We start from the raw sequence: 15,910 nt of genomic DNA, 5'->3' as shown, positions 1-15,910 counted from the left end.
TTCCACTCCAAGGTGTAGACCCAAGAGAAATGAAACTCTGTTTTTCCAAAGAGGATGTGAACGTTCATAGCAGCTTTATTCATGATAGCCCCGAACTGGAAACAACCCACATGTGCATTAACAAGTAAATGGACGAGTTGTGATATATTTATTCAGGGGGATACTATTCAGCAATAAAAAGAACTGATGCAAGTAGAATACGGATGAATCTCAAAAAATATAGTATGGTACAAAATAATACAAAAATGTGACACTGAAAGGTGAACTGTGTTGGTAGAAATCAGAATAGTGGTTGCGTAAGGCGGTCAAAGTAGAGAATTAACTGGAAAGAAGAACTTCCTGGGGGGATGGAAGTGCTCTATGTCTTCATTTGGGTATTGCTTGTCTACATTTGCAGGCGTTAGGTCTGTGCGTTTTACTGTTTTTAAATTATACCTCAGTAAAGAAAAAGAATTTGACTCATCATGGAAAGCACTGTCAAAGTATCATGCCTTCTGATTAAATGTAATGATATATATGAAGCGCTTAACACAATGAGTATCAGGCAAGAGTATTGATCATGGTGATTATTGCTTTATTACACCTCCACTACCGTTTTCTCTTCCTGTTTAAGCTGTTCTGTATGCACTCTTTTCTTATGAATATTATCGGCCTTAGCATGTGTCAGATTTGGGGATTCTTTTGTTGAGATAAGGTAAAGGTGAAGTTACTGAGACAGTTTAGGAATTAACTAATTTGAATTAGTACCCTGAAGACAATTTATTTGTGTCTTGCAAGAGAAGCTATTGAGGGAAGAGTAAAGTAGAACTTTTAAAAACAAAGTAACAACTTGAGCGCATGTTTCGGAATATGTTATAGGTATCTTTTAAAAACTATTATTTTTACAAAAAAAAAAAAAGCTGTTTTGTGTTGCCAAGAAACCAGACCATGCCTGGAGGTTTCTTTAAGTGCAAGGGGAATTTTAAAAATAAATTGATACAGAGAAGGAAAAATCCATTCTGGTTGATCAGAAATCGAAGCATGGAGGATGTTCTGAGTCCCATCCACTAACAGAAGATACCAGCTCTTTAGCAGCAAGCTTACAATACATTGGCCTAACTACCTGTATTATAGCAGCATATATGAAGGATAAAAGAGGGAAACACGCACTTGATTGAGACTTAGTGGCATGGCAGGAATCAAAGGAGAAGTGGGAAGTGGTGTTGAAGTCTGACCCAAACTTAGGACACAGAAAGGCACTTTGCCTTTCTGTTGGGTTATGCTGTGGCCTAGCTGGAAGAGTGGTTATGTAAAATACTTACCTCTTGAGGTACTGCTCTGTAGGATGCTGTGGAAAGAAGTTTTCCTGTGGCAAACGCCCTCTCTAGTCTCCCTTCCTTTTCTTTTCAATATAAGATCACTTTCTCTTTGCTCCTGAGGCTGCTGGGAGTATTAGGTTTTCTTTCAGTTTATTCATATAGCAATTCTGTTGACTTTCTTTCTGGGAACTGTCTTTAGTCTCCCCCCTAATACATGTCCATGTGGACTCTTTGCATTCAGCCTGCCTGTCCAATCTCATAGAATGTGCACTGAGAAAACTAATTGCAGAGATAAATTGGTTCTTGATGTGCATGACTGATCAAGAGCAAAGTACCTTAATTTCAGATGTCTTCAGAGAGATTTTTCTTTAACCTCTGCTTTTAAGAGGAAGATTATAAAGTATTATCATTACTTCAGGTCAGAATTATATTGCTTTTGGTCAAAAGCTGTTGTAAGATTTACAAAGTAATAGAAACAAAGTCATCTAAAGATAATATAAAGATCAAAGCAATTCAAAATTAAAGTGAATTTGAGTGTAAGCATAGGTATGGTTTTAGAGTAAAAAAGACCTCAGACCATACGTCATTTATGCCTTTTTTGTTAAACTATAACTTCTAAAATAGCTTTAATTTTTTTTTAATTTTTAGGGAAAAGCAAGAGACTTGAGTAATCATTTGAGTATGTTGTCCATAGTTGGATATAAATTATTCCAACAATTTTGGTTCTGTTCCAGATATAATAGTAGAGTGATTTGGAGGTAATACGGAAGGTCCTGCAGCATATACTGGGTACCAGACTTGGTTTATGTCTTAGACTATATTTTATTTGCTGATAATTTCCAAACATGTATGTTTTAACTCTGGCTTCCTTCCTTGTTTATAGACTTGTATTTCTATCTAGTTGTGGACATTTTTACCTGGATATCTGATAGGTACCTCAGCCATTTCAATGTGTCTCAAAAGGAATTTTTTTTTAAAAGATTTTGTTTCTTTGAGAGAGAGAGAGAGCAAGTGGGCAGGGGAGTAGAGGGAGAGGGACAAGCAGACCCCGTGTTGAGCACAGAGCCTGACTCGGGGCTCGATCGCACGACCTTGAGATCATGACCTGAGCTAGAATCAAGATTCTGACGCTTAACGGACTGAGGCCCCCAGGTGCCCCTCAAACTGAATTTTTTAAATCTTATTTTTAAGTTTCTTCTCCAATTTGTCTGTCCTTACTTATTTCTGTATTTTGATTTATGGCTTCATTTTCATCTTCTCATCATTAATATTTACTTGTGCCCTTCCCAAACTGGCAACTCATAACCTTTGAAATGTCTTTCAGATCTAGCCATCTACTCCATCCCCTCTGTCACTGACCAGTGTATGCCCTCACTACCTGCTCTTTCAAAAATTATCATTGTTATTATAAAAGTAATTAGTACTTCTTAAAAAAGGAATCAGACCCTTCAGAAGCTTATAAAATAAAAAATCCAATTCTTCCTCTCCCAATTCTACTTCTGTCATGTAGCCACTGTTTGGTTTATATGATGGCCAGACATTTTCTGTGCATTTCTAAATATACAGATAAAGATACAGAAATAATCTTAAGTACTTTCCATCTTTTGCTTGGATGATTAAAACGTATTTCTCGGTAGTCTCCCTGCCATAATCGCATCTGCATACTGGCCCTGGCTGGAGTTGTCTACCTAAATAGCAAAGCTGCTCTGCTTGAAGAGCTCTCCTTGTTCCTTATCACCTACCAGATAAGGACCAGCCCCTTAGTATTGCATGTACAGAAACCCTTCACAGTTTGGGCCTGGTATCTGTCTCCAGCCTTATTCCTTGCCACTTTTGCTTTGCTCTTATCTCATTAGTCCCTGGATTGGTCATGTCTCATCATGTCTCCCTACCTTTGCACATACGCTTGCTCTCTTCTCTACATGGCAAGTTTCTGCTCGTTCTTCAGGATCTTGCTCGCCTGCTGCCTCTTCTGTAGAGCTGTCTTTATCATTTCTCCCAAGCAGAGATAATGGCTCTCTCTTCTCCCTGCCTTCCATGCCTTAATCATATCTTGGGTTTGGTTTTGTGTTTTGGTCTGTTTGTATGTCTCTTCCCTAGTTCCCTAAAAAGCAGAATTCTTGTTCTACATATCATTTTATGTCTGAAACTCTGCTTAACACATAATGGGCATTCAGAAAATGTTTGGTTAATAGACATGTCTGTATTTTAGACTTATTTTGCTATAAAGACCTGTCTTAAGTTAAAGTAAAATTTTAGATCCCATCACTTTTTGGAATTTTGAAGCCATCTTTCTTAATATTTTTATGAGTTTTGCTTAATGTTACTATTTTTGGCCTTTTAAGAATAGTAGTACAGGGGCGCCTGGGTGGCACAGCGGTTGAGCGTCTGCCTTCGGCTCAGGGCGTGATCCCGGTGTTGTGGGATCGAGCCCCACATCAGGCTCCTCTGCTATGAGCCTGCTTCTTCCTCTCCCACTCCCCCTGCTTGTGTTCCCTCTCTCACTGGCTGTCTCTATCTCTGTCAAATAAATAAATAAAATCTTTAAAAAAAAAAAATAGTAGTACAATTTCAGCATGACCTTATTTCTTATAAAATAACTCAGCTCAAATGAAACACTATAACAATTAAAAATAATGAGTTAGATCTATATAGAGATAAGAAGAGATGTACAAGATATTTTGTGAAGTAAAAAGTGAGTTACATAAAAGTTTGATCCTGTTTTTAAGGTTGTTATGTGTAAAGAAATCCAGACAAATATAAATTAGATTATCCTTTTCTCTTTATTCTTTCATTCTCCAATCTTTTTTTTTAAAAGATTTTATTTATTTATTTATTTTATTTTAGAGAGAGAGCATGAGAGTGTGAGCAGGGGGAGGGGCAGAGGAAGAGACAGACTCTAAAGCAGACTCCGAGCTAATGTGGAGCCCAACGTGGGGCTTGATCTCACGACCCTGAAATCGTGACCTGAGCTGAAACCAAGAGTCAGATGCTCAACTGACTGAGCCACCTAGGTGCCCTTATTCTCCAAACTTTTAATATAGTATTTCTACTATGTAATTCTGCAATGTTTGAATTTTTGTGCACTAAGCATATACTTTCAGAAGCAGAAAAAAGACTCAAACCAAACCAACTGCTCTTCAGTTTTCTACCTTTCATATTCTTATTCACAGAAAAATAAAAGTCTAGGTAGCAGAAGTTTGTTTTGTTTTTAGTTTGCTCAGAGAGTTAAAAAATACCTTTAAGTAAAAACTGAAATATAAACATGGGTCTAAAGACATTTTAGCTATATATATATTGGATCAGGTCAGTTAGTTTGGGAGTGTAGTGTGCCAGGTGCTATAGAAGAATATGAAGGATATGGTTTCTATTGTGTAGTAACTTACAGCTTATGCTGGGTAGCAGAAATTCCTGAGTAGCAGTTTGTGAAGGAAATAAAATAAGTCATAATCCTATAATTACCTATTTTAAAGATACTTTCTTTAAACTGAAAATTTTCTCTTATATTTTGAGGGTGAAACTTTATTTCAGTGTTTGATCAGAAACTGAAACATAAGAATTGCTTTGTTTTAAAGTCAAATTGGAAAGGACATTTGCTTGTAGGTGAGACGTAATGAAAAATAAGATAGCATAAGGAAGATTTTTTTTTAATGATTAAATGGCAAAGATTTTAAAATATAAACTCCTCAAGTCAGTTCCTAGTAAACATGCCATATGTGTTTGACTGCTATCTGAATTGTCCCTCAGATCATTAAACAGTGAAAATATAGATATATAGTTGCTGTTCAAAAAAGTATTTCTTGACATATTTAGTTGAAATTTTCTCTACGTTTGAAAAATTGTTAACTATCTTTGGCTCACCATTTGCTAAGTGGCTACCAAGATAGGTTTAGTTTAAAGTTTCAGGGTTCTAAAACTCATTGAAAATAATTTGGGTTACTTCGTCTCCTCTACCTATAAAATGAAGCAGAACTTTAATAGAAAGGACTTTATGATATTAAACAGTTTTCGTATTAAAAGTTTCCTTCTAAAAATGAGATACTCTTTTTATGATGGAGATTCCATTGTGATTGCTGCTTTTTTTTTTTTTCTTCCTACTGAAGAAGCTCTTAGTGCACTTGCTAAGAACATAAGGAGTCATGTCAGAGGTCAGCTATTTGAGTCCATTTTCCCACAGCTGCCTGGTGCGAGTGATCTTTTACTGTGTTTTAAAAAAATGGGCAAGGATTAGAGAGGATTAGAAAGAATATTACCCTCCTGAATATAGGCCCAAGGCACTAAGGGGAGAGAACCCAACCAGGCAGCAAATGGGCTTTGCTTGACCAGGACACAACCTCTGCTGCATTCCTTTAAGAAACTGAATGGGAAATGTTAAGTCCCCAAACTGGATTAGTAAATAATCTCATAGCTTGTGACATCTGCTAAAATAAATTGATGAGCAGACTGCATTCGTACACTTTGAGGAGAGAGCCAGAGACATCAAGATTAACTATTCTTTTTTTTTTCCAGCTTTATTGAGGTATAGGAGTAAGAGTAATTAAAGACAGGCATGAAGCTTAGTGAGTGTTGGAAAGGCACATTTCATAAAAAAGAAAAACTTATTTTAGATATATTAATATAATACATACATATATATTGATTAATAACCTAAGGCTCAATTTTGAAGCCACAACTTTTTGTCTCTTCCTGCTTATAGCAGTTTTACAAAGCGTTTTACAAATTTCAGCTCAAATTTATGTTATCTCCTTAGTTTGTGTAACAACCTGAGGAACTTAGAATTTAAAGTTTGAGAGGATATCATTTACAACACTTCTCAGGAGTGTTTCTCTTTCTATATTTTATAACAGAAGTTAATGTGGTTTGGACCTTATGACACATAATTTGGTATCAAATTAGGTAGAACCAAAGAGGCTGTTTCAAACCGGCCTAGTAGGGGAAAGGTACTCTGGTCTTAGTCTTTGGAGGAAGTATTTTGCTAACTAAATATTTTTTGAAAAGTTTTATTTTAAGTTGACCACTTTAATAGTAGAGATGATGTATGAGTGGTTAATTTTGCATCTTTCTTCATGTAATTAGTACATTTAAGTATACTGCTTTTGTTGTGGATTATAATATTAAGGCAAGTATTTTCTTCAAGAATTTAAGATATAATTTAATTTCGTATGTGAATAAGAACTGATAGGCTATAACTTCTTTAACAGGCACACTCACTAATTCCTTAAAGGCGTCTTGCTTTATCCTTTCTTAGCCTTGTTTAAGTTGGCCTGTACTCCAACCTGCTGTGTCTCCCCACCCCACACCCAATCTGTTCATCTACATTTTACATATCTTTATAAATATTAGTTCAAATCCCAAATTCCATCAAGTGGTTTATTTTCAATTCCTAAATCATAATTAATACCTCCTAAATGTATAGTTACCATATGACCCAGCACTTCCATTCCTGGGTATATACCCAAGAGAGACGAAAGCATATGTTCTCATAAAAACTTGTGCATGAATGTTTATCGCAGCATTATTCATAATAGCCCAAAGATGAAAACAACCAAATGTTCATCAAATAATGAAAGGATAAACAAATGTGGTACATCCATATAATGGAATATTAGTTAGCCACAAAAATGAATGAGGTACTGGTATATGATATAACATGGATGTACCTTGAAAACATTGTACAGAGTGAAAGAAACCGGTTACAATAGACCATATGTTATGTGATTCTTCTTGTATGAAATAGCCAGAACAGGCAAATCTATAGAGATGCAAAGTAGATTAGTGGTTGCTTAGGGGGAATGGGGATTAGAGGTTAACAACTAGAGATGATGGGGGTTCTTTTTGCGGTGATGAAAATGTTCTAAAATTGACTGTGGTAATGGTTGTACATATCTGTGAACATATTAAAAACATTGAGTTGTACACTTTAAATGGGTGAATTGTAAAATATGAATTATATCTCAATAAACCTATTATAAAAAAACTAAAAAAATCTTCTATCCAAATTCTTATATACACTGTTTATACCTCTAATAAAGCACTCAGAATAGTCTTGTTATAATTATTAACTTCAGAAATCTGTCTTTCTCACTGCATTCGGAAGCTCCAGAGAATCTAGTGCTTCCTAACAAACATAGTGCTTTGCTCCCCTAGATATTAATTTAATTGAATTTATTCACAATTAAGTTGTATAAATTAAAGATGGGCATTAAGCTCAGTGGCAATGAGAGAAAAAAAGAATTGAATGTCACCACAAAATGTTGTTCCAAAATTGTATTTTATGATTTTTATACTTAATTCTCTTTTGGAAAAATAGATATTTGCTCTCACATTATTTCCTCAGCTTGAGTTTCCATTATGTATTTACCAAGGTCATACATAAGCCATTTATCACCTTATTTTTGCTCTTAGGAATATTCTGATCTTTAGAATTTGCATATATAAGCATTTTATACACATGCTATCAGTGTGACCCTCTTGTCATCTCAACTAGCTTAATATTTGTTTTTTTAAAGCAAACTGACTTTATAAAATTTGAATCTACATTGTTGTGGGTGTTTGAACTTAATATAATTTAATTTTTTTGTTTTTCTGTGGTGTGTTTTGTGTGTGTTATCTTTCTAGTACTTACTAGAGATGAAAAGTCTAATTTTACCTCCAGAACACATTCTGAAACGGGGTGATAGTGAAGCAATCGCCTATGCTTTCTTCCATCTTCAGCACTGGAAGAGAATAGAAGGTGCTCTTAATCTGTTACAGTGTACATGGGAAGGCAGTAAGTATTCTTTTCCAAATGTACCACTAATCTCTCGGACTATTCATTGCATCCCTGGCAGCCTTTTTAAATGAGATTGTCCGAGTTTCCCTAAGTATTGTTGTTCAGATTGGTTTCAAAGTGAACTCAGAGGTGTTTATGTGGTTTATTGGTAGGAAAAATTCTTTATGTACTTATTGATGCCACATTTAGGAGAGCAAAATGAGACACTGTTACCGTATTCTACCATACATTCATTTAAATTACATATTTGTAAGGAAAGAAAATGAAAACTTACATCTCTTTTTTTGTAAGCTTTTTAATGTGGTTGAGTTATTGTAATATTTTTTAAACTGGACTTTTTTAGATGTTTACATCATGAAACTATTTTCTTTACAACTAGTAACAACTTTTTTTAAATCCATTTTTTTATTGTGGCAAAATACACATAACACGAAAGTTACTATTTTAACCATTTTATTTATTTTTTATTATTTTTTAAAGATTTTATTTTTAAGTAATCTCCACACCCAACGTGGGGCTCGAACTCACAACCCTGAGATCAAGTCATGCACTCTGCCGACTGGGTCAGGCAGGCACCCCCATTTTAACAGTTTAAAATGTACAGTTGAATGGCATTATGTACATTCACATTGTTGTGCAAACATCACCATCATCTATCCCTGGAGTTTTTCATCATCTCAAACTGAAAATTCTGTACCCATTAGACAATGACTCCCCATTCTTCCCTCCTCTCCAGCCCCTGGTAACCATTCTACTTTCCGTCTCTATGAGTTTCACTCATCTAGATATCTTCTGTAGTGGAATCATACAGTATTTGTCTCAATAAATCAGGCTTACTTCACTGATCATAATGTTGTAACACATGTCAGAAAGTCGTTCCCTTTTAGGGCTGAGTAATAATCCATTGTATGTATATACTGTACTTTGTTTATACATCCATCGGTCAATGGACATTTGGATTGTTTCCACCTTTTGGTTATTATGAATAATGCTGCTATGAACATGGGTATTACAAATATTACAAAGAACTGCTTTCAGTTCTTTTGAGTATATACCTAGAAGTGGGATCAGTAGATTATCTAATTCTGTGTTTAATTTTTTGAGGAACTGTCTTACTATTTTCTATGGCAGCTGTACCATTTTATATTCCACTAGCATTGCACAAGGGTTTCACTTTCTCTGTATCCTTGGCAACATTTGTTATTTTTTTTAATAATAGCCATACTAATGGGTGTGAAGCGGTATCTCATTGTGTTTTTGATTTGCATTTTCCTAGTAATTAGTGTTGTTGAACTTTTTTTTCATGTGCTAATTGGCCATTTGTATATCTTCTTTGGAGAACTAGATTGTTTTTCAACTAACGACCAGATCTCTTATTTGTAACGCCTTAAAAATCACTTAGAAAATGAAAACGCTCAATCAAAATATTTTGTCAGTTGAATTCTTTTAATGATTGCCTTGGAAAGTACACTCCTGTTATCAATTAAAATTCAAAAATAAATTCAGTACTCATTAACCAGAATTGGTTAACCCCCTGAGCTCCCAAACTGCACTGTGGCACCTTGGGGCATTGTAGCAAATTCACAAGTGTATCATGGGATATTTAAAAATTTCAGTGGAAACACAGCAATACTCAACATCTGTCAAGCATCATTCAAACCGTTAGCTCTGCATAGTTCAAGGTTTCACCATTACGTCGCTCTCCATTCTCTGTTTCTTTTGATGTTGTCATAGCTTTGCAAAGCTGGGTTTTTCTTAATTGCTATGATTAAAAGAAGTACCACACAAAAAAATCAATATGGAACAGGAAATGAGGATGGCGGTATCCAATCTGATTCCAAATTTTGAAAAGTTATGCGGTGCCCAACAGGTACATACATCCCCTTAGTAAGAAAAGGTGATTGTTTAAAAATGAAATAATTAAAGGTCCCTGGCTGGTTCGGTCAGTAGAGTACCTGCTCTTGATCTTGGAGTTGTAGGTTCAAGGCCCACATTGGGTGTAGAGATTACTTAAAAAAATTAAATCTTTAAAAAAAATAAAATAATTAGTTAAGTGGAACTGTTAGGCATTTCTTTCAGCCTAGGGACATTACACAAAGGGTGCCATGTATCCTTGAAGCAAGAGAATTTGGGAACCTCTGCATTAACCACTTACTAAGGGTCAGACACTGTGCTTGCCACTGACAATATGCAGATTAATGAAACTGGGACTACAAAAACTGAGGAGTGTAATGTCTTTGGGTAATTAGTCTTCCTTTTGCTTTTTCTCTAGTAGTCTACAAGCTCCTCAAAGCCAGGTCCTCTATCTCGTTGATCCTGTATGTGTCTTCAGTGCCTAATGTTCTGCCTGGCTCATAGGAGGTTTTCAGTAAATATGGGATTTACACGGTATTTCATAAATAATCTTCTTTATGAATGATTTCCTAGTTTTACCACTGATTTGCTCTGTGACTTTGGACAAATCCCTGCGTTTTATTGTGGCAGAACAAAATTCATATTTTGACAAAAGTTTATAGAGCTTAGCACTAAAGGAAAAACAAAAACCTTATCACAATTTTGATGAATACTCAGCTAGTTGAGTAGGTAATAAAGATTCCTTCTTTAAGAAGTCTGCAAGAGCTGATGATAATCTAGATCAGGGATGGTTAAATTTTTCTGTAAAGAGCCAGATGGTAAGTATTTAGTCTCTGTGGCCATAGTCTCTGTTATAGCTACCTGACTCTTATAGCATGAAAGCAGCCGTACGTAATGTATAAATGAACAAGCGATTTTCACATCTGTATTCTAATAAAATTTTATTTATAAACATGAACAGTGGTCCAGGTCTGGCCAAAGGGTGATGCTTTGGTGACCTCTGATCTAAGTTAAATTCTGCTTGTAGAAAACTTTGGTGACATCTAACACATGAAGTTAGGACCCATTGAGAACTCTTATAGGTTGCCAACAGTTAAGGTCACAACAGTTATACATGTTGCAATTTTATGAAGATTCCTGGAAGAAAAGGAATTCATACCCACAAAGTCTGTTGTGTTTATAGTGAGGAGACAGAGGCAAGAAGGACCCAGCCAACCTTATCACCCACCACTCCCTTTAGTTTTATTCCAGCCAGACCATTCTATTCTCTAAATAAGTCTTATTCTTCCTCTTAGTCCTTCTTTTGCTTACTTTTCATCTAAAAGGTATCTCTAAAAAAAATTAATAAATGCTATGTGAAAATTTTATAAAAATATGTCTCCAAAATAGATTTGATCTGTAGTATGGGATGAAAGTGAGTCTGAATGGAATGTCAACTTATGTATTTTTTTTCCTCAGCTTTTAGAATGATTCCATATCCATTAGAGAAAGGCCATCTATTTTATCCTTATCCCAGCTGCACAGAGATTGCTGATAGAGAGCTATTACCTAGTAAGTAAATATTCTAGTTTTCCTAAACTTAAAAGTAGTTATGGGATTGTTTTTCATAGTATTTTCTCATAGTAAAAGTGCCTTTGGTTGAAAATCAGGATACTGTTTAAAATACTGTTTTAGCCATTTTTTTGGATGTAGTTGCGTAAGTTCATTCCCATATGTTTTTGGGGGTAAAATGCTATGTGAGATGCAATGAAGAACACAAAAATTGAAGATGTTAAAAAAAGCAGTCATCTTACAAACATTTGAAGAAGAAATAATACCAATCCTTCACAAACTCTTTTCAGAAAAGAAAAGAGGAAGGAACACTTCCCAGCTTATTCCATGAGACCAGTATTCCCCTGACACCGAAACCAAAGACATTACAAGAAAACTGTAGAACGATATCCCTCATGAATATAGACACAAACGTATTCAACAAAATATTAGCAAACTGAATCCAGCCACATATAAAAAAAGTTTCTACTCCATGAGCAATTGGGACTTACCTCACAAATGCAACTGGTTTAACATCTCAAAAGGCAGTGCATCATGTTAGAATAAATGACAAGGGAGGCTGGAAAAGGAGCTGACAAAAATCCAACAACCATTCATGGTAAAAATTTTGAACGAACTAGGAATGAAAGAGAATTTCCTTAACCTGATAAAGAGCATCTATAAAAACCCCACAGCTGACAGCATACTTAATGGTGATTTTATGATTTAACCACTGAATGCTTTCTCCCTAAGATTAGGAATAAGGCAAGGATGGCTGCTCTCCCCACTTCTCTTCAGCTTGTACTGGAGATCCTAGTCAGTGCAATCGAGCTAGAAAAATATAAATAAACAAAAGCATTCGTGTTTGAAAGGAAGAAGACAAACTGTCTGTATTCACAGATGACATCATCTTCTATGTAGGAAATCCTAAGAAATTCATAAAAATACTATTAGATCTAATAAACAAGTTCAGCAAGGTTGCAGGTTGTAATATCCACGCATAAAACTCAGTTGCATATTTATATACTGGCAGTGAATAATCAGGCCAAAAATGAAATTTGTAGAACATTTCTAATCACAGTAGCATCAAAAAGAAAAAACAATTTAGGAATAATTTAACAAAAGATGTGCATGGCTTGTATACTAAAAACTATGTAATATCCTGGGAGGAATTAAAGAAAATCTAAGTAAATGGAGAGACATTCTATGTTTATTGATTAGAAAACCCAATATTACTTATATGGCAATTCTCTCCACATTGATCTATAGATTCAGTACAATCCCTACCAAAGTCCCAGGAGGATTTTTGCAAAAACTGATATGCTGATCTCAAAATTTATATGGAAAGGTAAAATACTCAGAATAGCCAAAACAGTCTTCACAATGCAATTGGAGGGACTACACTTTCCAGTTCTAAAAGAGCAGTGATAGACTTAGGGGGAGAACCAGAAGTAAAGGTTCTGGTTTGCTGAGAGTTATGATTTGCTAAGGTTATGATTCTTGAGAGTCCCATTGAGTCCCCACTTTCAGGAAGCCAAACTTCTCAAAAGAATCGTCTATACTTATTTGTCTCATCTGCCTTATCCACTCACTCTTCTTCTCTGTGAACTGGTAAATTTCTGCATAACTTTTCTTTTTATTATTTAACCAATAAGGAAGCATGCTGAAGGTTATAAACACCAGCACCATGTTTCCTTCTGTGATATAAACCTGTGCCACAGTTTTTACAGTTCTGGGGCCATTAGAGCTCAAGTCTAAGAAGGAAAGTTGCAGTTTTACAACCAACAAACGTAGTGAGCTGAAAAGTCCAAACAGATAGATGAAAATTTGGGAGAGATTATGGAAGTTGAGTATACTGATATTTTTCTCCCAGGGTCTTTTATATTCTTCCATCCTCTGAGATAAGTTATCTGTTTTTTCTTTGAACTCTCGAAGTACTTTGTGTACTTCTTAACCTCCCCCTTCTAGATTGTAAACTTGGAAGGCCAGGATTCTCTTTATCATCCCTCTGTTTATCTCTGTAATGTTCACAATGAAAATTAGTATTCAAAAATATTTTAATTAGTCAAATTTATTAATTCTTTTCTTTTATTTTTTTTTAGTTTTAGAGGTAGAGTTTAGTGATTCATCAGTTGCATATAACACCCACTGCTCAACTGCTCATTACATCAAGTGCCCTCCTTAGTGCCATAAATGGGCCAAATACATTGTTAGATAAATAAAATTTATCTATTAAAATAAAATAAAATTAAATAAATAAATAAAATTAAAGATTAGTACCTTTTCCTCCTTATTCTACTCCAAACTCCTGAACTGCTCACGAGTTACTAGAAAGACTGATAAACAATGTGTTAAGTGCTGCACGTATGGAATAGATTATAAGGAAGCTGGAATGGGGAGTGCCTATCTCTCTAAGGTCAGGGATGATTCCCAAATCTGACTTGATTGACTTTGAAGAATGGGAAATCCATCATACAGCAGGAGGAGCAGGTTTGGGAATAGGAATGGAGGAAGTAAATAAATTCAGGCTTTGAGTATGTTGCATGTATATACCAGATCTCATGTGTGTGTGTGATGTGTGTATGTACACATGTGTATATATGCATGCTTAAATATTTTATTATATAATCTATTTAGCACATATATATACACATATTTTTATATAGCTAAATAATATATGGGCCTAAGATATATTTATAAGATATATATGTATATTAGATAAGTGTATATTATATAAATAGTAAATATTGTAGGTATTCTTTGGGTATAAGTAGTAGCTGTTTTAAACTTAAAGGGAATTTGTTAGGAGAAGACTGGATTATTTCAAAGAATCCAAAGGCAGCAATTACAGTCAGACCTCAGAAGGGACTAGAACCAGAAACTAGAAGGCTATCAAGATTTCCAGGAGTCAGTTATCTGTCTGTCTCTATCTCTGGCTGCCTTTTTCTGTCTCTCCTGTTCACACTTCTCTTTTTTTCCTTTCCCAACACCATCTCCTTTCTGTATGAGCTCTCATATCTGCTTCTCTCAATGTGTCTGCTTCATTTTTCTATCTTTGTCATTTGGCTTTCCCTTCTTGGACACTCATGTAGCCAAACTTGATGCCCTTACATGGCTCTAGTTTACACGTCTTGAGTTCAAGCAAATAGTACCGCATGAGTAAGATCTCAAACCGGCTTGCAAAACTTCTAGGAGAGAGCATCCAATTTACCCAGGTGTTTATTCCTGGTGCGGTTAGCCGTGGCCTAGGGACGGGGTCAGGTTGTGTAAACAGGGTTCCCCGGGGTTCCACTCTCTCTTTCTCTCCACATTTCTCTACATCACCAAACCAACTTGGGAATCATCATTTTCTAGGCATGGATGAGATCACTAAGGGAGACTGTAGAGTGAGAAGTAAACTACGAGTGGAACCATGGAGGCACAAAAATGTTGAAGGAATGGGTGGCTGATAAGGAGTTGGGAAGATTCAATGAAGGAGTGGTCAGAGAGACAGGACAAGAACCAGAACTAGATAGGCTAGGAACTAAAAGGAGGAAAAAATTTCCAAGTGAGGAGGAGTATCTGATATCAAGGAAGGTGATTACTGCGAAGAATCCATTGACTCTGGCAATTAGAAGGTCATTAGTGAAAGAAATTTTATTTTCTTTCCTAGGATGGTGCTGGTAGTGGTTGTTCTTGTTGTTTTTCCATTTTAACAGAAACAAGGGTATTTACTTTTTAAAAATATTTTATTTACTTATTTGTCAGAGAGAGAGAGCGAGAGAGAGCGAGCACAAGCAGGAGGAGAGGCAGGCAGAGGGAGAAGCAGGCTCCCCGCTAAGCAGGGAGTCTGATGTGGGTGGGACTTGATCCCAGGACCCTGGGGATCATGACCTGAGGCGAAGGCAGCCACTTAAGCAACTGAACCACCCAGGCATCCCCAGAAACAAGGATATTTAAGGCAAAGAAGTCAGTCTTTAATTATGGAACATCAATGTGCAAGAGTATATTATATTAGGTTAATATGTTTAGCCTAATAGAATGCGCCCCAAATCATTACAAAAATTGCCTTATATAAGGCCAATTTTACATAGTTATATGAATAAAATCAGGGTTATTATCATGTATTGCCAGAGTCACAGGCTACAAGAACGGAGAGTTTGCTTTTTTGGCAGGCCTTTATTATTTCTAGGGTACTTACACATTTGCAAATTCCAGGAGGTAGGAGAGGAGGGATATGCTGGTGGTGTTGTTTGATTATATTGTTTGTTCTGAGAGCATTTGTCTGTCTCTGACTGTGGTAGAATGAACAAATTTTTAATAATGTGGAGTTCTAATACCCAGGAGTACTTAATGTTTTTTTGTTTTCAGTTCTCCTTCAACCTTGATATGACTTACAACATTCTGGAATTTGCTTATGAACCTCATAAGTTCAGACTTGAACTATTCCCTTAGTTCACATAGCTATTTAGTTGTC

General features: G+C 35.6%; 1 protein-coding gene across 5 annotated transcripts in view; it reads left to right on the top strand.

Annotated features, from left to right (window-relative positions):
- Positions 1 to 15,910, top strand: part of ST7L (suppression of tumorigenicity 7 like) — a 113,585-nt gene that overhangs the window by 47,123 nt on the left and 50,552 nt on the right. For all 5 annotated transcript variants that reach the window (XM_034654102.1, XM_034654103.1, XM_034654099.1 and 2 more), the window contains exons 12-13: positions 7,917 to 8,067; positions 11,383 to 11,475. In XM_034654102.1, the coding sequence (XP_034509993.1) occupies positions 7,917 to 8,067; positions 11,383 to 11,475 (244 nt within the window). The remainder of the gene's footprint in view (positions 1 to 7,916; positions 8,068 to 11,382; positions 11,476 to 15,910) is intronic.

Source organism: Ailuropoda melanoleuca, chromosome 2 (genome assembly GCF_002007445.2).
Source record: "Ailuropoda melanoleuca isolate Jingjing chromosome 2, ASM200744v2, whole genome shotgun sequence".
Classification (NCBI taxonomy): Eukaryota; Metazoa; Chordata; class Mammalia; order Carnivora; family Ursidae; genus Ailuropoda; species Ailuropoda melanoleuca.
Note: the sequence above shows the minus strand (reverse complement) of the source record. Positions and strands in the feature narration are given on the sequence as shown.